Here is a 26,143-nt window from a genome sequence, read left to right as displayed (position 1 = left end):
TCTACTGAAAAAAAAGTCAGTATAATATAGATCCTGAAGGATTACAAATACTGCTAATGTCAAATTTAAAACAGAATACACGATTGGATGTAACTGTATAAGTATGTGATATGCTGATATTGTTGCAAGGGTGAACCCCAAGAATTGAATATTAATCTTGCATGTTGAAAGAACGGCCATCTTTTTACCAGGGGCTTGCACAGGTTCAGATAGCTTTAAGAAGCTCCTATTTAAAATCTCATACTGTGAAAAGTAACTCCTCCTGGATGAGAACTTGTTGGCTTGTATGAAAATCTCCTGAATCTCTAAGAAGCAAATTTGTTGTCATATTCAGCTCCTCACCTCCCATCTGTCATGCACTGCAGCCTCTCAACTATGAACATTATCTGGTCATTCTGGTATACATCTACAATATATGTATCTGGTAAACATAATATGGAAGAAGAGTGAGGACCAGCTGGACACCTAGACAGGTACAACAACCCAAACACTGTTATTTAGTGAAAGGTGATCAGGAAAATCATAGCCTTGTACCATCTAAACCTAGATATTAGGCAACACAGGTGGGGAAGTAGTGGAAGACTACACAGTTGCAAAATTAAGCCAATAGAAAACTAGCACAGGTCTTACATGGAGCAGCAGACAGAGCACATGGTATCTTCCCTTGTAAACAAGTCTGTCATGACATATCTGTATTAGCAGAATGTACAGAAGAACGTTTACACAGACTTCTTCAGCAGACACCAGTTGCTGGATATCTAAAGTCTGGTGAGGAAGCTTGCCAGCTTGGAGGCATAGAGCAACAGGGTTAATAACACTATATCCATATCCTGATGATTTCCCAGTGAGAGAACAATTGAGTACATCTCCCTGGCTGTTTATAATGTAACATTATATGGACATATTGCTTATCAGCCGTGCCACAACAGAACTCTGTAAAACAAGCAGAACCACTATGCAGACAAGCCTGACAACTTTCTATTCCAGGACACTACTGCAGCTTCATCTCCTTCCGAGAGCACATTACTCACCACCACAGATAGCTCAAGTGGATATCTGTGCCTTACAGTGATACCGCCCTGGGATGATCATGACCGTTGTCACTGTGGGGACGACATAAGGAACATTCTTTTTTTCCAGGATTAGCCATAAAATGTTGAGGCGGAAACACACGATCTTGCTTTCATGGTGCCTAGACAGAATATATTGACCTCAGACATGCTCCATAAGACCTGAGGTGAAGCCTAACAAATAGCATCAGTTCTGCACACCACCACTCGAGAGGCATTGGTTTCTTCCTACCAGTATAATACAGTTTAATCCCCACTTGCAAATAACTAGAGAAAAAGAAACTACTGAAGAGGATGATATTGCCTATCAGTCATAATGTCCATGAACTTAATTGCTTGTTATGGGGGAAAGATCAACTGTTGTAGCTTCTATCTACTGGGGGAAGTAGAACACTCTTCTATTCCAAACGCTGAATGCTTGATGAGCCCCCCACAATAGCATGAAGAATAAGAAAAAAAAACAGGTCTTGTGTTAGGAACACTGACGTCAACAGCACCACGCCAAGGTACATCCTATAGACTGGGTGATGGTACACAAGAACTGTGAGCCAACCTTGAGCTTGGAGACGTCATTGGATAAAAGTCCACTTCACTATCCTAAACTTCAGAGAAAAGACAAAATGTATGCATCTGCTAGGTTCCTTCAGACCTAGAACAGGGAAACAACCTCCCTTATTATTTGGTGTAATGTACCATGAGCAAAAGCTGCTTCTTCACTCCTACATAGTCTCTTGTATGACTCCCAGAGAAAGCAACACCCACTTCTATTGGGGACAAGCTTTCTTATGAGTGACACCATGAATAAGAATGTGTAAAAAGATATAAAAGATTAAACTGGTCAGATAGCTACAGCCATACTGTGATTTACAAAAGAGGATAAGGCTGTCTCCAAAGATTTATTCACTAAACTCTGAAAGTGCTCCTAATCACCACTGCAAATTTGCAGGTGTATAACATGTGTGGGCTGTATTATTAGGGAAGAAGACAACTGTTATCCTCCAGTATCTCACTAAACTTCTTGGCATGATATTCAGGTTGCTAAGAAAATAAAATCTATTGATCTGAGAATTGTATTCATTGGAATTCAATGACAAAATGCAAAACTCTAGAAAGCACAAGTTGTGCCTTCTGGTATTTCAGAACATGCAGTCCTATCCTCTATTACAGCGACAAAGTCTCAACTGAAAACGTTCAGGGTTGGTCTGAACCTCTTTGAACCTCTAATGTCTAATATTCCATGGTAGCATCTTACCACCATGGCAGACATAGCCATAGTGTTTGGGATGTCCGGTGCCATCTGCAACACCACCTTGGACAATCTCCTCTTAAAAATGTCATAAATGCCATGCTGCTGCCTTTCAGTAGCCCTTCAGAGTCACATTTGGTTTTGACTGTTCCTTGTAATTTTATGCCCTACAGGATCTCCTTCAGGAAATGCATGATCCTCATATAAAGAAACCATATGTTGCCAGAAGTAATAACTATAGATATATTCAGACCTACAGGAGAAACTGGAGTCCCTTCTCCACTCATTTTGCACTGGGTATTACTCAACTGATGCTGGCAATGTGTTCTGGCATGGTCAAAGAGACCTATTTATTACTATGCTAATTTTTGTTGGACCATCTGACATCCTGTAAGCTATTCTTGATCCCTTGATCTTCAGAGCCTCTGAAACTCTTAAGAGCAACTTCTGAGCACTTAACAGCACCTTAATATGCCCTGGTTTGCATGATACTACTTCTCCAGATGACACAGATATAATGGGTGCTTTAGCAGTGAGCATTAGTACTGCCTTGTCACTAGATCCTACTCTTCACAGTCCTCCATACCAACAGGGAAAGACATTTTCCACCATCTCAAACACACTGCAGACAACCTTCTTACTGACTCACTCAGTAGCTCTCAGTGTCATGACATAGAGTGTATCATTGGTTTGCTGGATACTGGCCAACTTTGGGCTATTCCTTGTATGGTTTGAGGCAGGACCTTGACAATCACCTTAGGAGATACCGCACATTGCTCCAGTACCAACGATGATCAGGATGGCCTTGGTGCTGCTGCCTCAGCACATGAGCAGCGTCAGTTCTGGCTGGTTTTTTGTCTGCTATCTTTTCCACACTAGTCTTTGCTTTCCTGTGTTCTGTACGAGGCCCTGAATGAAGTCACCTCATCTAAGAGCAGAAGGCTGGAGCCTGTCTCCAACAGGGCCTTCAAAGACGGTTCCAGCAGATGGAGCTTTTACCTCATGTCTTGCAATTTACACATTCTTGTGGAGAATGACAATCGTGCATCTGCTCCTTTCTGAGATTCACACACACAGAAGAGACACCTGTTGTGTCCATCCCATATAATGATTAACCCTGGAAAACATAGAGCACTTAAAGCTGGCAGGGCTTGAATCCCGGAGGGGTCAGGAAGAGTCAGTTCAGACAGACAGAAGCAATTCACAGCAAATGGTCTAGGAGATAACAGAGATGAGTATTTTCTCAAAAATTAGTTTACCTTGAGTGTGTTAGCCATGTTCCACTATCTAGTTCTCTGTCACAAGGCCTGGAGGGAAATGAAATAAGGTCACAGCACCTTTTCGTCATCCTATTAAAGTAAAGGGAGGCTCAAAGCTCCTACAACTCCTCTAATTTCATATAACTGGAATATGTTGGCCCAATAGGATCCATAGTGACATGTGAAGACCGGTACGACTTCAGTCCCCAAAGCCAAGAGCAGTGAGAAAAAAAGAAGACTGTTGTAGGAAAAAAGATTTATGCACCACTGTATTGGTCTTATACCTGGCAAGGTTCTTAGGACACATTCGATGAGGGCTAGGGAGGTGTGAGGTGTGTCCGTAGTATCAGGTGACCAATTCCAGCAAGGGAATCAAACATGAAAAGGAGGGAGATTTAGAGCCGTCCCAGCAGATGCTCATGGAACAGATCCTCAAAAGATGTTGATACTTCACTTAGCTGAGGACAAATACTAGGATTCAAATGTGAAAGCACAGCTTTACCTTCCAACTGGGTGCCTTGAAGGCTGATCAGTTTTCCATGCTTGGGTAGCCTTCCTACCTCAAACGCACAGCAGGACTGGTCTCTCCCTTGCTGACTTGCTTTCTCGATCTCTAGTTGCAGAGCCCAACCCCCAGCCTCCCATAGCTTTGCCTCAGAGAGACTGCTTTGCCTCCCAGTGCCAGCACGCAAAAGCTGGCCTGGCCAGTCACAATCGGAGGGCTCTTCCCTTGCCAGCCATGATCATCTTGACAGTTCTGCTTTCTCCTCACATCATCCACTATCTCTCTCACTCCACCTCCCCTTCCTGAAATCAGCCTCCTCCATCTACATTAGGGTTAGGGGCAAGAGGAACAAGGATCAGTGCAAAAGCCAGAGCGTTATCTGCTTCCTTCCTACTCTCAACAGAGCGATGAACTCAAGAGAGCCAGGGTCAAGACTGGATGGGACAATTAGGCTACAGGAAAAGCAGTGAAATGCATCAGAACCATATGCAGCTACAAAAATCAACTCATCATACTTCTGCTCCAAGGAAGGAATAGCTGGAATGCTGATGTTCAGGTGTGGTTTGGCTTATGAAAGACTGCCAGAAAGATTTAGAAAAAGATTCACACAATCACAGGTCTCACTCTCCAACCATCTATCATGGAGCTAAAAGCTCTAGCAATGCATCTCAGTCTGGACTGACCACTCTTTTCTGTGAGTGTCTTGGGATCCACTTTGACAGCACTACCAACAAATGTCACTCCTGATCTTGGCATTGCCTGTTAGTTTAGATCTGTTTCCTTCTGGCCTAGTTCTGCTGATGAGTTTTATTACAGACCTGAAGGAATTCCAGTGGTGTGATTCTTCACAGCACCAACAATTAAATTATGTTGTGCATTGCACTAAAATAGTCCATAAATAATGTTTAAAGCTTCTAATAATTTAATCTAAACACCTTCTGTAATAAATGTCAGGTCAGAACTGTTAGTTACCCCTGAGAGGAGGAGTCCTATTCACACTCCTGTGTGCTATGCAGTAAAACAGAGTATCTGCTGGAGGACAGTATGGTTAAATGCAGTATGGCATGATTACACAGAAAATGAGAGCACTTTTGGTCTAAAGAGCCTCTATTCAAGTCTTCTCATTATGTTATTGTTTCTAGAATAAGCACAAGGTCATCATGCCCCATCTGACACCATCTTCATTCCATGCAGAACCTTCTGCTCACTTGGGTGCCTGTTGTTTGCCAGACAACTTTGTTTCCAAGGGTAACATTAGAAATGGGACATACTGGAACCATTTTCAGTGTCTAAAGAGGAGACTTTTGAGCAACAAACACAGAAGAAAGAACTCTTATAAAATGTTCTTTTTAAGCTGCTCAAAGAGAGCAAAGATTAAAAGCCCAGGTCTTTCCAAGAATTAATTTGTCCATCTGATCTTCTCTCAAAATAACCAAACAAAACCAAAAATTCCAACCAAAAACTCTTTGTCTCCATCACGTAAGAACAACCTTTTATAAAGTCAGATCTATCCCTCAGCTGGAAACCCAGCATATAAGAGTCCTGCCTTCAGTGGCTTGTTGGAGTCACTCCACCCTGAAGCAAAGCTTCCAGTAAAACTCACTGTCTATATTGACATTGAACCCTAGACAGGAAGAGGTTACATGAAAGCATCACCTCAGCAAGTTTGCAGAAATGCAGAGGGGAGAGGAAATTTAAGACCCCGTTACACTTTCTCCTGTCACGCTCCATCCAAGGGTATATTCAGTAAAGCATTCAAAGACTTCAAATCAGTGTTTCATTTGGGGTTTTTTTGGTGAAATCATAAACCTCTCTCTACTGGAAACATTTAAAGGAACTGGATCTTCTCTTCCCTGTTTTGAAAAGTTATACTGAAAAGCACATACACTACAGATGGGCAAAACCAGATAAAACTTTTATTGATACAAATCTATTTTTCCTCATTACTGACTAAAAAACAACACTAAACAGGGGAATTCATAAAGCATAGCCCACATAGTGCATCACACTGGCAAGAGGAAAGGAACAAGGTGATTCAAGTTGTTTTCAGCTGACAAAGTTACATGACAACAGCCTCAAAGGGCAGAATTTCTTGGATATGGACAACCCATTCCACCAGAAAGAACAGAAAGACATCTTTCTTTGAATTTCAACCAACTGAAATTTTACAAGAATCCCTAAAATCCCAAGCCTCATTTTTAGCTTCACATTCAGTGTAAACCACCGTATTTTGCAGCTTTTCTAGCATACTTGGATAAAACTAGATAAACTACTATATTGTTTAATACTTAGAATTTAGCATTCGGGATTCCAATCCCACCTCAGGAAGCTTCTGACTTGATACCCTTCAATAATTCACATTCTTCTTACCTCAGTTTTGCCATCGCTAAGATGGAGATAACATGCATTTCACAGTGTGGTAGAGTGATGTGAAGGCTGACTGATTTATCAGTAGTTGTGAGATGCTTAGGAATACTCTGATGAAATGTGCCACATGTATGCACAATTTATTATTAACCTGACAGCGGTTTAGCTCTTTTATTTTCCTGCCTTGCACACAATTCAAGTGCAGGATGCCTGAAGCACATCTGAATGGATGCCATGTGGCATTTTGATTGTAGCAGGTACTACCATTTCATTCTGAAATTCACAACTTTAACATCACATTAAAGCAGGATTCTTGCAATTAATTTTCCTTCTTTGTTCATTGTTCTTTCTTTAAAAAAAAAAAAGAAAAAAAAAGAATATTTGAATGGCCTTGGTTTTAGTTCAGTATCAGATCATTAAAATTATTAAAGGCAAGCATAGTCAAGGAAAGAATCTCATAGAGAAATGGGCTCTTTTTGACCAAATATTTAGAGGTGAAACAGGGTGGAAATAAATACAATACAAAGGTAAAATCATCAAAAATACTATTTAGAAGCCCAAACCAGTCATGAGGCTCCAAGATGGCTGAGTCACTTTTCAAAATGGGACTTAAAAGTAGCAATTTTTTAAACTGACAAGATCAACAAATCTACATAGATTTGGGCTTAGATCTTAATTAAGCACATCTTTCATCAGTATGAATGAAGGCTTTGCCTAACTAAAGAGCACTTGGTGTATGAGGTTAATTTTAAGTTGAATACTATTTATGTGACCAGATGTGCAAGAAAACATTTTATACAATGATCTGCACATTTGATACATTTTCTACAGAACAGCTCATTAATAACACAGTATCTGCAAGTTCAAATAGTTCACGTACCCATGCATGACCGCAGCGGACACCCAGCTGTTCACAAGTTAAACACAACTGGTCAGGTATAAGGATAGAAACTAAAACAGATGAAACCTATGTTTTGTTTCACTCCCACACCTGAAAAGTGGCTTAAATGGTTTTAGTCAGCTTTCCAACAACAACATTTTATCAAGTAACCAAGAGGAAACGTAAGCAATTTCAGCTCTGGAAGAAAATCAGTGGAGACTGTTACAAATGCCCCAAAATAGTGGGATATAGATTCATAGATTTTTAAGGCCAGAGGGAGCATTAAATAGACCTACAACACAGCAGTGACCTCCACTGTAAGTGGTAGCAGGGCTATAATTAAACACCACTGACAAATGAGGTCTGAAATCACAGCCAATTGTTCTCCCGAGATAGAGGATCTGTTAGTACTTTGGTTTAGCTATCTTTTGCCTCAGGCAAACTGGGAGTCACCACATTGGCAGCGGCAATGACAGGGAAAACATCCCAGAGCTCAAGAATGGCTGTCATGCCATACTAGTGCAGTTCCCAAGTGATTTTCACAGGCAGAGCTTTGCTCATCAAGCCCAAATCTCAACTTGAGCTGGCTGCATTTCAAAGAAAATTTCTTGCAGAGAGGTATTTCTTATGCTCTTCTTTGCGAATGTCCACTGCCCAGTCCTTGGGTCCAGCTACGTTGCAAACTACTTAGGTTCAATCCAACACACTAAAAAGCTGAAGAGCAAACTGCTGACAATCCCAACCTTTCAGATTAGCAGCTGTGGTTCTTCTTTAACATAGGCAGCCTTGCTGCCTTCACTGTCACTATTCAGAGACTGCACTGTTCAATGATACTGGCACATCTGAGAAGTCAAATGGGGAATAACCCGCTCAAGTCTTGTCCACTCAAGATCATTCCTTGGGTCCTTCCTTTAGTGGAGCTCTTGACAAAAAGAAGCACCTACTGATCTGTCATTTCCAATGAATTTAAATGATAACAGTGCTTCATGGCACTCTTCCCCCCTGGGAGGCTTCAAAGGGCATCAGTCTGATTCATCACCCCACCTGTGCTCCAGGTTCCACTCACTGTCTGAAAGCCAGAAATCTGTTCTCCTCTCTGGTCAAGTCTAACCTATGGTTAAATCTCCTTCTGCCTCCACTTCTGAGCCTAGCAGTTCCCACAGTTATAGCACAGTGGGGTTGAGTCCACAGATTTTCATTACAGCTTTTTAGTCAGTGTGGGAGCATATGCCCCTTCCTTAAAACACTTCAACATTTTTGTGATATACTGTAGCTCATCGGTAGTAGGTCTGGATTAAGGAAAATAATGTCAGTAAATTATAAAATAAACTAGAAATATATGTGCAATTGATATAGATTACGTTCTAAACGAAGTCAGAATCCAGAAATTCTACAAAATAAAAATGCATCACTTTTTCTGCAGACTGTCATCAAAATCATCTTTTTTTCCTAAATATTTTGATTTGAATGTAACCACCATTTCTCATGAGGAAAACATTTCCAAGCTGTCTTATTATGATGTGTCTTAGCTGGTCAAAATGTTGCTTCACACGTCTTTCATTTGAACATGCCACAAGATAGGACAGTCATAAAACAGATTGCCTTAAAGATATATTTATGTATAAGATGTGAAGCTGAGATAAAGTGTATAGGTATATAGGTCTCATATCTGTACAAAACCATCAGGTTTGGGAATTTGTTGTAGATATGTTCATTGCTGCAGCTGAGATACAGCTGAGCATTTCATCTTAAGTAATGAAGGAAATTAGAGAATTTAGGAGACAGCTAAGCCAGTAATTCAATTATCAGAGCCTCATTTTTTTTTTTTTCATTTTCCATGAAGAAAAAAAAAAAAAATCAGATCTCCAACAGCATAGTGCCCACTAGGGGAACTCTGAATAAAGAGAATTTTGACATTTTCTGCAGCATCTAATATTTTCTCAGGGGACCTTCTACCCCATAATAAACCTATAGCCATACCCCTATCATCATAAGACTGCCTTCCAAGCTGCTGTGATCACATAGCTACCAGTACCAAATTTTCTAGATATGCCTGATTGAGTTGCACCTCATCTCTGACACTAATATAAACATACCTCTAGCTCTGGTTATCCTGAGAGATGTAACAATGCTACTGCTTCACGATGGCAGTAAAACCAATCCATATTATTTTATGTTCATTGATCCCCTGTTATCTTCCTTAAAAGTTGCAGCTATGTGAATAACAAGGACCTTCACAGATCTCCAATCACACCAGAGATCTGGTAGGTATCATGGTGCCAGGGTGGTCCCTTTGCGCAGCCCCCTGCCCCCTACCATACCAAGCCCCAGGGCAGCTCTCAGAGGAGCCACAGAGGAAAAGGCAAAAGACAGAAAAAAAAGCACAGAAATTCTGGTTAATTCCCCAGCTTTTTCTTTTAGGTGGTCCTAGACAAGCAATTTAATGTCCTCTCCTCCTCAGAAACCTTTACTTTTTTCTTTTTTCCCTTCTTTTTTTAACAGCAATTTATTAAGGAATTATTCCATACACTTTTTCCCATTTAAAAAAATTCCTTGGCGAATATAAGCAATATATTTTCAGCCACATACAGAAATGAGATTAAGGAGCAAAGCATTTGACATTGCCCTGCATTACATTCTTGTCTCTACATTGGAGAGGCATGGATTTGATGGATGGACCGCTCGGTGGATAAGGAATTTGCTGGATGGTCACACTCAAAGAGTTGTGGTTAACGGCTCGATGTCAAAGTTAGCAAGTTTGCCAAGGACACCAAGCTGTGTGGTGTGGCTGTCTGGCTGGAGGGGAGGGATGCCATTCAGAGGGACAGACTTGAGAGGTGGGCCTGTGCAAACCTCATGAAGTTCAACAAGGCCAACAGAAGGATCTCCACATAGGTCAAGGCAATCCCAAGCACAAATACAGGCTGGGTGGAGACTGGATTGAGAGCAGCCCTGTGGAGAAGGACTTGGGGGTGCTTGTTGACAAGAAGCTCAACATGATCTGGCAATGTGTGCCTGCAGCCCAGAAAACCAACAATATCCTGGGCTGCATCAAAAGAAGTGTGACTAGCAGGTGGAGGAAGGTCCCCAACATAAGAAGGACATGGACCTGTGGAATCAAGTCTGGAAGAGGGCCACAAAGACGATCAGGGGGCTAAAGCATCTCCCTGATAAGGACAGGCTGAGAGAATCGGGGTTGTTCAGCCTGGAGAAGAGAAGGCTCCAGGGAGACCTTATAGTGACCTTCCAGTACTTAAAGGGGGCCTACACAGATGATGGAAAGGGACTTTTTACAAGGGCATGTAGTGATAGGACAAGGGGTAATGGTTTTAAACTGAAAGAGGGTAGATTTAGGTTAGATGTAAGGAAGAATTTCTTCCCTGTGAGGGTGGTGAGGCACTGGCACAGGTTGCCCAGAGAGGCTGTGGCTGCCCCCTCCCTGGAATTGTTCTAGGCCGGGTTTGATGGGGCTTTGAGCAACCTGGTCTAGTGGAAGGTGTCCCTGCCCACGGCAGGGGAGTTGGAACTAGATGATCTTTAAGGTCCCTTCCAAACCAAACCATTCTATGATGCTATGAATTTAGCTGCAAATGCCAATAAGCTATGAAATTTGCAGATCAGAACACAAGCCACTCTCATATCTGCTAGTCATCTCTGTCTCAGCTGTGGTTTCTGACCAGCCTCAGTGGACAAACCTGCTTTAGGTGAAAGGATTTTTCTTATATTATCTTGAGAAAATGTACTGAGAGGCACTCAGACACTGAAAGCCAAGCTAGCAGGATGGAAGCAGCAGGAAAGACCAGAAAATCAAATACATGCCTGTGGAGACACACCAGAGGTTTGGAAAACTAAGACAGTGTCATTTTTCTCAAGTACTAAGGCAACAAACTGAGAAGAAATGAAAATCCACCCAAGAGACTAGAGAGTCTGACAAAGGCTTCTGAATAAATGCAGCAGCCAAGCAAACTCTGAGGCCTGCCAGCAGTATTAGAGATTGAAGCCTGGTTTTAACATACAGCTCAAATTTCTACATCTACCAGTTAATTCCTTCCTTTCTGATAAAGGTCTCTGTCAAATACTCAGAGCCAAACCCAGTCCATTACATTCACACAGGTTACTTTACTGGTCAAATTCCATGAGCAAGAGGAAGATCAGACCTCAGAGCAAAATCCTGAGCCAAGTACCCCTTTCCTCCTTGGCCTACATTGCAAAGTACAGATCAGCTACAAATACACCTGCTATATCTAATAAGCAGAGTTGTGTTGATGAGAGTTAACAGGAAAAGAAAGAAAATTTTACCTACCCTTTCAGTACCTTAGAACACTTTCCAGTTTCAGGCTAATGAAACACTCAAAAACAAACCAATGGGCTTTCTTCTCTGTTGTCCTGCTTTTTATGCAGTGATTCACACAGGAACAGAGGAAGGGCAAATGCTGCCATTCTGCTCTAGTAGCCTTTTATACTCTTTGCTTTCCCTGACAGCACAAGGTTGAAGCGAGTCTCAAGCATGGAGGGTGAAGGGAGCAGGCTGGAACCAGCAGTCACAGCAGGGAGAGTGCCAGTGCAGGCAGGTAGGCAAAGGTCGGTCACCACACAAGGAAAAGCATCTGATCAGCATCTGAGGTTCATGACAGAGGGCATCTGGGGGAAGTCACATGGGACAGATGCAAAAAAAGCAGCCAAAAGCTCTCCTTCTCCCATTGCTCCTATCAGCACCCTGCAGTGCAGCATCTGCTTCATGTCACCCAACAGGGAAGAGGCTGCACTGCTGCTTGGGCTCTGCCGTTACCAGCACAACTGCAGCCTCACCTGGGAAGGGTCTGAGTACTCATAGTGTGACACTGCACAAACCAGCAGGAAGCTGGGAGATTTCAGTTGAAAAGGAAGATGAGGAACATTCCTCAAAGATAGCTACTTAACAAGGAAAGACACCTCAATTTTTAACTGCAAGCCTGTCTGGAAAACTGACAATCAAACCAGGTCATCCTACTGGGTGCACCTCCGCTATCATCATTTACCTGTCCTGCTAAGATATTTATACGTCTCCATCACTGTCATACAGAAGCATATGGGATTCTTAATACCAAGAGTACAGGAAGCCCCACTTGCTACGTATTTCAGATATGGAATCAGACAGAAAGTGTGACCAGGTACGTATCCTCTGAAAAGATCAGTTGATTCAATCTCGAGTCCTTTAATCTGCCAGCAAGTCACCCTAAGGATGCAGGAAGCCTGCTGCAGAAACAGAAATTAGTCTCTTAGGTGCTAATGCTCTTATGACTGGACCATCCTAGTTCTGCTGCCCCAGTGCACTTTCTTTACACATTATACATTGGTGTCCTCTCAGGATAATTAGTTGAGCAAGTGTACATGCAGGCAGGGCCTGGACATCAGACACAGCATGACTGGCAATGCTGTCGGCAACACAGAATGTGAATCCAGTGTACTCAGGTCCCAGCCCCATTTCACAGCAAGCACAGTCAAATACAAACCAGTTCTGCTTCACATAGTCGGTGACGTCCACAGTCCTCCCTACCTCCCCACACCTACCTCTCTCAGCTCTTGGGCTGTTTTGCACCCAGCTGACAGCTCCTGGACCTGTTCACAGATGGAAGAAGGGTAAATGCTTTCCTCTGCAAGGTAAGTTTACAATGGCAGTGAGCCTGTCTGCAATGAAGGATTGTGGGAGAGACACACACATACATCCAAAAGTCACATTGCTGTCTCTGGACAGCAATAACATGGCAGTTGCCTTGCTTTCTATAGGGAGAGAAAGAAGCTTTGCTATCCATCAAGTTCAAAGTGGTTCAGCAAAGGAACAAGAGGTAAAGTGAAACCAGAAGTTGGCCCCAGGACAGGTGGCCACTCTACCATTTCATCACATGGATTACCACCTTCTCCGGCACTCAGGAGCACTCAGTGCTGAGGTCGACGTGCAGAGGCTCATCTTCTCTTAGCAGTGCCAGGATTTGCCAGACAGACGTGCTCCTCCTCCACTTCTTTCCCTGTAGCTTTGTTGCACCATTTCCAGTGTCCTCACGGTATCTGGGAGGATTATCTCCCTCCATTTTCCACCAAAACTTAACAAATATTACACTGTGGCTAATGACCTGCACAATTCCATCCTGGAATGAGGATGAAAACAAGGCTACAGCATGTGCTGTCTTGCTTGGGGCTATATTTACTGCTGACTGACCTCCCTGACAGGCTGCCTAGCTCAGCAGAAGCCTGGGCAGTAATAATAGGTCAACTCTTTTTTTTAGGGCAAAACCAAAGGAAAATAAACCTTCCTTCTGAAATCAAATTATCTTCTGACCATAAGCTGGAAAAAGAAATATCTGGCTCTGCTCACTTTCATAATTATTATTAGTTACTTTTATTTAAATCTTTGTTTAGTAACATGCAAATTTTCCAGTTTAGATCCTAGCTGTGCACACTCTGAGACAGAGCAGAAGCCAGCAGGCTGGTCTGTGGGCTGACAGAGGAATCTGGTATCCAGACTCCAGATAGATTTAGTCCTCCAGAAGCTCACTCAGCCTATTCAAATTACTCTTTGTGATAGCCAAGAACTGTTCTCTTCTAGTGTCAGGCAGGCAAAACCAAGATGGAATAGCTGCTGTAAACAGCCTGTGTGAACTATGGCTTGCTTACTCTTATAAGGTAACATTTTCAGCCCGTTTTATTCCCCAGATCCCACCTCCTTGCCTTCAAATTGTTCTCACTCTTCACCAGTTCCACCTCACACCAAATGACAATCTCCTTTGTGCCCAAACACACTTTGCTTCACTTCAGCAGAGGAGATGTCCAAGCTTTGCTAACTGAGGGCTATACCTTGTCTGTTGCCTCAAGTCTGCAGCTGATCTGCAATCAAGCAGAAAAGGATTGTAGCCTCATGGTCATCTATAATACAGAAGAGTGAAACAAGAATAATATAGCTGTCAGCATGTATTGCAGCTAGACTGCTTGAATAAATGACACGCTCCATACAGGGGCCTGTAATCTCCCTGTGGCTCCCCTGCATTGGAAGGGGGCGGGGTACAAAACAAATCCAGTTAAATCTGGAGCTGCAGGCAGTCCACGCTTGGTGAGGGTAGATGAGTCCTGGGCCATTTCTTTGAAGGGGGTATGTAGGATCTAAATTGAAATCCTGCAGCTCCTGCTCACTTTTATTATTAAGAATAACAAATGGTGCTTACATTTCACTTTGGAGTTTCAAAACACTTTATAAACGTTAATTAATATCTTAACACATCATCTTTCTCCGTTGGTCATCTGGCAATGCATCAAAAAATTACAACGAGACTGGAAAAAGATTACTGTTTTAAATACAACCAAAGGAACATAAACCACGAAGAATGAGCAAGAGAAAGAGACGGGAAAAAACAAATTGTTGCAAAACTAAGTCATAAGCTTTCTTACCAGCTTTCTGTGCAATGGTCAGAGCTGGGACATAAGTAGTGGCATAAAACAGCAGATTTTCCTCTTGCAATATTTACTCTATAGCCCTTGGAGACCATCAATTCTAGAGTTTTGCACTGGTGAGTGAAAATCTGGGCCCCCCAAAGTAGGTCCCAGAATTGCCTGCTGTCCTCTAGAACAGCAGAGCACAAGACCAAATGGAGGGTCTGCAGCTGTTTATTGCTGGTGAATTCAACAACAACCAATTTATATTCATCTATCAAGGAATATGCAAGTGGAAGCAAATATTATGGTCATGTTCATTTGTTTCTGATTACAAAATGTATGTAAATGCATATGCAAATAAGGTGCACCCATCAGGCTCATGGCAAAATGCCAAATTAGCCCTTAGTATTACAAAGTTTGGGGTAGCTGGCAGGGAGATACAGTGATTGCAAGTGAAGCTAGGCAGTCACTTTAGATGCAGCCAAAACTGGGCTGCTCCGAATGGGCAGGTGGAGGATAAATCCTGCAGTAACTTGTCACTTTAAATGAAGCTGAGGGGCTACAGAAAAATCTGTTGCCGCTGCAGTTAGAAGTGCGATAATTACAGAGCAACCGGCTCCTCTGTCATTCAGCAGGCAGCATCCCCAGGAAATCTTGCTCTGTAATCAAGGGAAGAGGTGCAATCAAGTCCCTATTCAGGCTTCGTTTAGAAACAGCCCCTGCAGGCAACACAAAGGCTTCAGCAGGGTGTTTTGTGAAGCTGGTGATCACATCAACATCTTGGTTCTGCAACTACAAGCAGAGTTAATGTCATTTCTAAGCACATCTTCTGTTCACCTTTCCTCACAAAGTCCAGAAGGGGCATAGGGAGAAGGGTGAGATCTTGGGCCAAAATACTCTTGTACATACAATGTTGCACTCACATTGTCCACGTTAGTGAACTCACTGTCTACACCTCAATGCCAGAGGAAGAACTTCCTGCAGACTAAGGAAGACAGCGTGATCCTGAATGAGCAGATATGAACATGCTCATCTGGCTGCTACAACAGCACAGTTCTCAAAATTTGTGTGGGAAAGGTGAAATGGGATATTAACCAAAGGTTTTGTTGAGGTTTTTTTTTTTCCAGCAACATGAACGTGTATGTGCTGCTCAAATTCTACAGGAACCTCATTCTCTTGGCAGCAGCCTGATCCCACAGAGACCGATGAGGTTTACTAGAGGGGAAGGTGTCTCTGACTTCAGCTCTCATGTCTAATGCCACTACTGCCCAGAAACATACAAATTAATTGTTACTCAAATCAGCCATCCTTTGTACCCTACAGAGCTGTCAGATTCAGTGAACCAGTTTATTCCAACTGCAATAAAAATAGTATCACTTTTTATTCAAAACAGCCAAACCTTTCAAAGTGTGCACGCATTTGCACTCCCACTGTATACACTGAGACGCAGAAATCATACTTCTCATTGACCAGCAATGACTTGCTCAGCTACCCATCTGGGCATGTAGCTACCATGACATGCTCAATCCTGGTAACTCTGGGTGCACGTTATGTGCCAAAAATCTTTCTGCACATCAGGGGTACATTCTGGACAGGATTTACAGTTTTGTCTCATTATGGAATGGTTGTTCTCTGCTAAGGTTCACCGTAACTGGCATTGCACAGTGTGTTACAGTAACCCCTAATACTGTAAATGGAGTTTCATTCCATCACAATACAGAATCAGCAGGTTCCACTCTCTCTTTATTTCTTATTTCTTTGGCAACAGAATAAATGAGTTTACTGTGGTTTTACCATCTGCAGACATAGGTATCAGTCAATAGCCAAGTAATGGCCTGGACACTGTCAAGAGAACTCATTATTAAAAAGGTACATATTGCATTTAGCTGTTCAAACAGGAATTGTTATTGATTGGATCCCATCAGTTCCCAGTAAAAGAGCCAACTCTGGTGACAAAACGAAAATACACACACAGACTAAAGACTAATAGATCCTGTGATGGAGTTAAGAATCCCTTCCAAAAGGGAGTTGTTGATAGCCAGTTGAAAGAGCACGTCTTTTTCAAAAATGAGACTGGGAATAAAATAACCATGTTACTTCTGTAAATATCCAGAGGCAGGATAAGGAAACAAAACAAAATGGAATACTTCTGACAACAAATATCTTAATCTCTTGGGAAAAAAGCAAACAAAGAAAATACAAGTTGGTTAATGGCCAGTCAAGCCACAGGCAGGAGGAGTCTGCATTCAGTTCTGCCATTCCTACCACATCCTACTGTTCATCAGTGGAGGTTCTGCCTCACACTCACACTCATGGAATTGAAAGAGAGTATCTTTGGAGTTCCCTACATTTTTCAAAGTCAGATAAAAAGGTAACTATACTTAACTTGGTTCCTGTTTGGTTTCCTTGCCACTTTTCTTTGTCTGCTTGTTTCAACTTACTAAACAGCTTTTCTTCTGGATTTCCCCTTCTTTTCACAATCTGCACAGACCCTGTAACATTTCTGGGTAACAGCATTTAACCACAGAAATCACCACTGCTGCAGCATAAAGGAAGCAGAAAACAAGGCTTATTATAAAATTCTAACACAAACCAAATATACAGCATGAAGTAATACAAAACTGAAGAACTGTACAAGATGACGGGTTTTGGAAATCTCTAGATTTGTTCCACTGGAAAAGTTCTCTGCACAGCATCTTCTGTGTGAGTGAACAGACCACATCTAAAAGTGAGTTAAAAATGCTTACTAAAAAAGGTACATCGTGACAAACTTCTTTGCTCACCCTTAATAGAAAATTGGGCTAGAAACTGATGAATCACTATAGGAAACAAACAGCAATGGTGACGCATGGCTTCAAAAAGTAACAATAGCACTGCTTGATCCGTGATGTCTACAACAGAAATATCCCTGGATTTGTCAGAAGGTGGATTTCATATTGCTCCACCCACCCAGGAAATGCAGAAATTCCACCGCTTGAGCCCTGGTTAGAGCTCTCACAATTACCTCACAGGTACATGGAAGCCCCACTCACTTCAGTATTTCCTCAAGATGTTCACTGAAAACCATATGCTGTTGATGTCTTGAGCAGCTCCCTGAGGAGTCTGGTTCCGTTAGTCCAACAGCAGAAAGGGGCTTTATGTCTTTATGTTTCAGGGTCCAATAATCACACGGCTCTTGAAATCTTCCATCATCCAAAACTCACATTTAGACATGAGGTGTGTTTGTTCTGTAAGCGTGTGAGGGTCAGGCCCAGTGGTCCATCTACTGTAGTGCCTGGTCACACCCAGCAGGCTCTCCAGCTCCACAAAACTCATGGTTCAAGCACAGAAAATAGCTCTGGCTCGTTATTGCTTTGAACCTGATCAGTGCGGAGCAAATAGCCAGGAAGAATTCTGGTGTCCAGCACTTCACAGGTTCACACCTCCAATCTAATGGTCATGTACAGTTGCTGTAATATTTGGATATAAAGCCAAATTTTCTGTTGTCATTAAAAGCACCTTAAAATGAATGTACATATGGATGTCATGTTTATTTTCCAAACCTTCCCTGCCTATAAAAAGATGCTTGCTTCTCCATGTATACCGTAAACATAGAGCTGTATTTACATAGTATTTCTGTAGGGATTTTTGATTACATATCAACAGAGTAGGAACTTTATTTTCAGCACTTCTCACATTCTACATACTAAATTCCAGTTAATTCATTCTCATTGTCAAAAGAAGCAAACAAATGCTAGTTGTTATAAGATATTATCGCAAGTATTTCTATTTTGACAAAATTTCAAGGTTTTTTCTTCCTTGAGATTGGACAACTTCTTGCCCAGGTTTCATCTTTGGCTTAAGCTCAAACTGTTGTGTTTAAACCCAAATGTCATAAAAAGCGCTGTGATGAGATTCTCAAATTCACACTGGGATTTCCAGTCAACTTACTTACGTCTCTTGCACAGGCAGAGTTTGTTACCAACACATTGCTAAAGACCAAGGAAAAAACCCTGAAATACACTTTATCATGATTTGCTTGACTGAAAATTTTGGATGGACTCAAATTTTAAAGGAGTATGAAACAATGCAGAAACACTCAAATCCCTCTTCCCTTTGCAACACTAAGATCATTCAGCAGGTCCCAAAGCAATTTAATCAAGGATGCTAAAACAATCAAGGTGCCATTTGGCAATTATTATGCAAGCAATTGAGGGGGACCAGGGGGCTTCCACAGACTAAAATCAAAGATAGCCTAACTTTTGCAGTGTCCTGTCAATCAGTTATGCTAGCCATACATACATGGCTCCTATTTACAGACATTTCACTCAGTTTTCAGGGACATAAGATAGTGGACTTCACCTAGATAGCTAAGATAACTTCTTACCACTACTTTTACCAACACGAACATAGGGTACTTCTGTATTTTACCAATTTATGTTCTCTACCCTTATTAGTAAGTTGCTGATGAAAATCTGCCCATACTACAAATGCAGCATACTTTCAGAAAGGTACTTTTTCTATTGCTCATACTCTCTATCTACTCCCATTTCATTACTTCCAGCTGGGAAAAGAATGGCGAAACTTTAATTCCTCTGGTAGTCACAAGCAAAAATTAGAGCTCAATCGTAGTCCTGCTAAGCGATAAATTAACTCTTTGGATTATGTAAAGATCAATGGGAAGCAGGGAAGTAGAAGTATTGTCTTACCTTCAGAACACAGCTTGCCAGCATACCCGGTGGCTGAGCAGTCACAGTGTGGCTCACCATCCAGAAGGAAGCAAGTGCCACCATTTTCACAGGGGTTTTCTGCGCAAAGCCCTTCCATTTCCAGTCGGACCCCTTGACTGCCCAGGAGCTGCGGCTCAGAATTGCCATATTTCAGATCCAGGATAAATCCTTGAAACGGAGGCTCACCCAGAACACCATCAAGGGTCAAGGCAGCAGGACGGATGTCCAGTGGGACTCCACCAACAAAAAGGTCACTGACGATATTCATATACTGACGTTGTGGACGCACCTCGCCTGGTTTGGCTTCACCATCTAGCACTAGCACTGTCCGAAGGTGATTGCGGCTGACCATCAGGAAGTGCCAGTTGCTGTCGTTGACCTGCTTGTCTGTGATAACTGTAGTCTCCGCACAGTCCACACTGAACTGGAGCTGGATGCGCCCATCAACAAGGGACAGACAGAGGAAGTCACAGACACCACCATCATCAAAGTAGAGGAGCAGCCCAGCAGAGACGTTGGTCTTGAACTGGAAGCTGAGTTCACTCCTAGTGCTGGCATCCCAGCGGAGGTAGCGGGCCCACTGGTTGGGGATGCCCATGAACTCCAGACCCAAACAGAGACCCAGCAAGGAGCCCAGCAGCAAACTCACCTTCAAGGTGAAGTAGACAGAGTGCAGAGTGAAGCCCATTGTTTCAAGAATCTGCTCTTCCCTAGGAGAAAAACAAAAGCCACACTACTGGGAGGAGAACCCCAGAAGTCAGCACGAAATGTTAAATCCAACAGGAAGAGGAGGAGAGCACAGAGTGAGAGAGAGAGAGGGAGAGTAAGTGGAAAGTGAGATTGCAAGTGCACGTGACCAAGGGGAAATGTCTCCTCCCCAAAGAAAGACCTCAACTATCCTTTAGGATCCAGAGGCTTTTATCTCAGAAGTACAGGGTATATGAAACGACTTCTCCAGACGGTGTACTTTTGCGAAGGGCAAAATAACTCACAGCAATTTGTTTTGGTAGAACACAAAGGTGATACTGGTTGTTCCAAGGAGGAAGGAAAGGCAGAGCTGAAGCCCAAGCCTCAGATTCTGGTTTCCTAGAAGTGATGACAATATCGACAGAGGTGGCAGTGAGATGGAGGAGAAGGTGAATTCATATAGCACGTGATCCTTGAGAGGGTAGAAATAAAGTCAATCTTCATGATGCACTGGTGGCTACCCAGCCCATAATTCACTGCTTGGCACTCACAGAGCTTGCAGGACCTGTGGGGTCAAGAGAAGAAAAGAAAGGAAAAAGTTACTCCTACTACTCACCGTATCTTTACCAGAAAGCTTACTAACATCTTGTCCAGTAACACATTTACATTTCTTGATACACTGTCCACTTCTTCATGCCTGCAGTTGGCTATAGAGTCCCCCAAAGCAGCAAGGACATCTATGTCCTCAAAACTAAGAAGACCAAATAAAGAACTCACCTGCACACACCACAACACTGAACAATGTCAAAACACACCAAATTCTTTAGTTCCTTTGATGGATGCAATCTCATTGACTTTACTAAGAGTAATGGTGTTGAAGCTTCCCCAGTAACAATTACCTCTCAATGAAAATGCTTATGGCAAAGACCAGAGTTCCTTAGAGCTTAGAAGTTGATACAAGGCAAGAGAAGGCATTATCCCAACTTCCCATTCCACTGCTTTCATTATTCTTCCTAGCACCAAGCAAGCATTAGAGAAGACAACCCTGCTGTCAGCCTGTCATGCAATAGCTGCTTTTACTTTACGTATCTTGCACACTTCAGAGGCTCTAACAGGGACCTCTGCAACCTGGAAACATGTGCTATGCAAATTATATATGGCAACCTGCAGCTTAGATGATAGGAAACTTGTAGCTTAGATGATAAGAACTGTCTAAGCACTTAACCACTTACCCTGGTCTAGTGGTTTAGCAAAAAGGCCAGATTCACCCCTATCTAACAGCTAGCAATTCCAACTGCCATCAGTGAGCAGGAGTTACACCTGTTAACACTGGGATTTAATTCACTTCTGCCTATTTGCATGTGGGTGACTGTATGCCTGGGGTAGGAGCATGTTTTAAGATGACAAGTAAAGACAGCACCAAGCTACACTCATTCTTTGAAAATATTGCTTAAAAAGAAAGTAAGTTTTCCGTGAACACAGGTGCTTGTTCACAGAGATGGGTTGGGCACAAGAACAGCTCTGGGAATCTATAACATTAGCGCAGATACAAAGCAGGAAAAGAAGTGATGAGAATCAAGGCTTTCATACTCCCAAAAGCAGGCAGGAACACAGATCTCACAAACTCGATCACAAATACTGTGAGACAGTATTTGCTTGGGAAAAGTGTTTTGTGCTGTGAGCAATGGGTGTTGCTGGGGCTGCTGTTGCTCCCAGCAGATGCCTTTCAACCCCACCACCCACCTTGATCTGAAGGAAGAGGCCCACAGACACTGCAGAAATGGGTAGTGCAGAAAAGTTTCTGTTTGGTAAGGGCAGAGCTTGAGCTGGAGGAGAATCACTAGGCAACAGAGGGGAGAGCTCAACATAGTCACAGACTCTGCCCTACCTGCCCCAGGGACCTGCAAAAGCCGTAAGTCTCCAGGGCTGTCAGTCTGGCAAATTTAGCCAGCACAAAAAATAAGTCACTTAGAAAACAAAAGGGATCAATTAAAAGAAAACCCACAAATTGGAGAGAAGCATGAGCTTTCTGTGCCCAGTGGAAACCAGGTCTGTTCCCTGCAGCTGCCTGAGTGGAGCGTGTTAGCTAAACTGCTATAAACACAAATAAAATCAAGTCAAAACCAGAGGGAAGATAATTCCTTATAATTGTTAACAGCTTGGCTCAGAAGAATGGAAGGAAGAAAAAGGAGGTGTTAGGAGAGGTGTAAAATGAAAAAAACCACAGATCCAAATGCTCAGATTATCCGTCTTCCTGGTAATCACAATGTTGGCTCAGTTCATGATGGGCAGGAGGGGGGGTGCTTTGAAAATCAACTGGAAAAAAAAATTATGTAGCTCTTGTCCATTTACCTTTCTCCTCTGTGCTCCCTAGTGGCTCCACTGAAATAGCCCATGATTTATGGAGAAGGAGAATAGAGTGAGAGGGAGGTAAGAGAGAAAGTGATGACCCAAGCCTGGAATTATTGATGAGATGGGAATAGGAATATAATAATGTGTGTAAATTAGCCAGTGATGTGTTCCCAGCAGCTCACAGTTCCCTGGAACATTTACCACTACCATCGCAAAATTCACAGCTCCATCAGACAGCTCTGTGCTCAGCCTGAGCTGGGAAGGGAGGCAAGCCAGCATGGCACCAACCACCCACAGACACCCCAATGCAGAGGAGCTCGCGCCACAGCTTTCGAGTCTCCTGGGCAGGGTGGGTTGCACCATCTGCATCAGAAGTAGCCGTCACCCTTACGACTCTTCTCTCCCTGTTTTAGGAGACTAACTCTGAGAACCAGTGAAAGATGCTGTAAATCACAGCAGCAGGTGTGAACACTATAGATAACCACAGATGAGATGCATATGTCCATGTACAGCCCAAGCGTCTGTCCAAAAAGCCTACCAATCTCTCCCAACCCCAGGCTGCTGAAACCCTGGTTTTCACATACACAAAGAAGTCTCAGTCTCCATGGGTCACTTCAATCCGTGGGACATTTCAAAGGTGCAGTAAAAGGAGCAGGCTACCTCCATGGTACAGATTTCTGTAACATCAATACATGTTCATTAGGAGAGGACAAAGGCCACAGATAACAAGGGAAAACAGGCAGAAATGGTTAAACAATACAATCCCTCTCTTGTCTGACTGAGAGAAGCCAAGGTAATTCCTTTGTAGCTGTTTTGAAAGAAGACAGTGCCAGTTCTGTTTCAGAAGAGGAGGAAGACACAAAACCCATGAAATATAGGTGTCACTTCTGGGTGCTTCATTGCCTTTTAGACACTGCAGCTGAAGTTTTGGGAGGGCTGCCCACAGCCAGCCGCTAGCAGGCTGGGGCCATCTAAGGCTCCTCCAGAGCTCTGTCAGCACACGTCAGTCCTGACCCACAGTACTTCTCACTATTCCAGTTTTGTGTCTCATGCAGTTCAGCCTGTGAGAGCAAACCTCACCACACAGGAGCAGAGTCTTCAACAAAAGCTCAGAAAACCCAGTGTCCTTTTTAGCAGTGACCTGGATCTGAATCCCAACCTTGAGAGAGTAAATCCTGACACAAGAAATCTGTGCCTCACTCATTTCCCACAATGATCCTCCAAGACACACTGAGAACAAATAATTTTCTGTTCTTATCATTTTATTTTTAGCATAAGTACTACCCTAACAGTCTCATACAGCACACTGCTACCATAGCAATACATTACAGTTTGGGACAATAACTATAGAATCCCATAGTATTTTCTTATATATTTTATCTCTGAGAAATCTCAAACTTTGTCACATCATGATCTGACAGAAAAATACTTCATGATGGACACTGCCTCTCCTAGTCACGAATTAGCAATGCCCCTGCTCCAATTCCACCTATTGCTTACATGGAAAATCAACATAAAAATTTTCTGATATATTTTTGACTTAATGTGATTTAGCAGCACAAAACAAGACAGCCAGTCTGATGTGAGCAGCCCTTCAACAAACCACTAGGCAAGGTCTTTGCAGAGCATTTTAAATACTTGCTACTCTGAAGGAATGAGAGAGCCACCAAGTTATCTCCACTGTGCTTCCAACAGCCTGTAGCACCTCCCTGGCCCACAAGAGAGCTGAGACAGCAAGGAACCTGTGTGCTGAGCAGACGGCTCAGCACCTCACACACACAAAACTCACTGTAGGAAACACACACACTTGCACTATTGAGATGTCCCACTCACAGGGCTGACAGAGCTGCGCAACTTCCCAAGCCAGGGAAGGGAGGCAGCCCCGCCACCGTGCCATGGGCAAGTGCTACCCAACCACCCCACACCCTCCCGAAGTTGAGAGCAGCCTATTAATGCCAGGTCACAGCCATCTGCTCAGCAGCCCACGGGGAGGGTCTCACCCTGGCTTTGGAGTGGCTCTCAACTGCTTATCAGCTGTATGCAGAGAGTGAGTGACATTATCTAATTGCCAACTAATTTCCATAATTACTGACTGGCACACTCTGTATGTGGGGTTAATATCTCTGCAAATGTCTCGCAATGCACCTGCTTAGGAAAGAGGGTGAGAAGATGGGCACAGTGCTGTTCCATAGCTTATTTACCCAACCACACAGAAAGGTTGCAGGAGACAAGTTTGTCACTCCCTGCCCTCCCTCCTCCACTACGTCCCTCTCTGGCTGCTTGGGGATGGACTTTTTTGTATTTGAAATTGTAATTTTCAGCAATGCCTAGTGCAGAAAGAACAACAGAGTTAGGTGAAGCCAAGGACAGGCTGGTTTCCCTTGCAAATCCCTGCCACTGCAGCCTAGTGCAAGCCTGTGTAAGTCCTGTGGATCCTTAAGAGTAATACACTTAAGGGTGCTGGATAAAATCCCACTGATGCACTGATGGGAAGGGTTTACAGTTCCCCCAGTCTGCCAACCCCTTGCACAACCAAAACTATTCATTATGTTATACTTCGTGTGGAGGGAAAATCATACATTGGTCACCTAGAATCCATGTATTTATACCCCATGTGAACTGACCCTTGTCCTTGCCTTTACTGTAAAAAAGAAAAAAAAAAAAATCCAGTGGTTTCGTCTATTCTCCAGGCCGTAATGAAGCAGAGAAGTTTTAGGAAGGAGTAAACAGGACCCTAATTTGGCTCTGCATCCATGTGTGTTCCCACAGTCAGTCCAAACCACAGCAATCAGATCATTACAGCTCTGTGACGTATGCTGCTCGAAATGATCCAGTGAAATTCACAATCAATAATTGATATTATAAGCCAAGCTTGCCAGCAGCAGAGGAATGGGGAATTAATAGTATTTATTCAGACTGTCTTCACTCATCCAGTTCTTCAGTAAGCAATGGGCTCCTTTTGGCTCATGCTTTAAGTGTGGGTTTCCACAGAGACTCCTACTTCTTAAGCAGAAATATTTCTGACTGGTGTAACCCCAGATGAATTGTGGCTAAAAAAGGAGGAGGAAAAAATAACAAAAAAACCCTTCCAATGAAAAATGCAGATATTAAAACTGTGAGCTTCTATTGTTGCTGGGGGGAAAGAAAAGGAACACAAAAATCCTCCTATCGTACAGCCTCCTCAGCAAGGATGTGTGGTGAGATGTTTACAGAGAACTAAGAGGGGACATGGAAGCTTTGAAATTCAAGAGACTAGAGAAATCCACAATAATTAATTTAGTTTTTAATTCCTCTAGCAGTGTTTGTATCTCAACTATAAATCTGGACGCTGGCATCATCCCCTTGCTGGGATGGAGAGGACTCTGGGGTGGTGCCAGTGGAGCTGAGCTGAAAGAACTAGGCTGAAGATAGAAGCAGACAGCTATTCTATGACGGTATGATTCTATTACCCAAGGAGAGTTTGGTGGCACTACACTGCTTGCAGGGGTCAGAGGTAAGGCAAGATGGGCTCTCCTTAGTGAAAAGGCTGAAAGCGCAACTGAAAATGGAGCCTTTGCCTTGCAAAGAGCTGAACACACCCAGGTCCTGCTGAAGTTGTGTCGTGGTTTGGGCTGAAATAGAGTTAACATTCCTTTTCAGGAACTAGGTGAGTGCTGTGTTTTGG

The 26,143-nt window shown here is 43.0% G+C and overlaps 1 protein-coding gene across 21 annotated transcripts in view; it reads right to left on the bottom strand.

Moving 5' to 3' along the window:
• The window catches only part of NRXN3 (neurexin 3), a 1,014,891-nt gene that overhangs the window by 943,086 nt on the left and 45,662 nt on the right, over positions 1-26,143 (bottom strand). For all 21 annotated transcript variants that reach the window (XM_042790607.1, XM_042790621.1, XM_042790610.1 and 18 more), the window contains exon 2: positions 19,420-20,692. In XM_042790607.1, the coding sequence (XP_042646541.1) occupies positions 19,420-20,128 (709 nt within the window). In that variant the 5' untranslated portion in view covers positions 20,129-20,692. The remainder of the gene's footprint in view (positions 1-19,419; positions 20,693-26,143) is intronic.

Source organism: Tyto alba, unplaced genomic scaffold (assembly GCF_018691265.1).
Source record: "Tyto alba isolate M040663 unplaced genomic scaffold, T.alba_DEE_v4.0 Super-Scaffold_18, whole genome shotgun sequence".
In the NCBI taxonomy this organism is placed as follows: domain Eukaryota; kingdom Metazoa; phylum Chordata; class Aves; order Strigiformes; family Tytonidae; genus Tyto; species Tyto alba.
The sequence above is the reverse complement of the archived record's forward strand: the minus strand, read 5'-3'. Positions and strand labels throughout refer to the sequence as shown.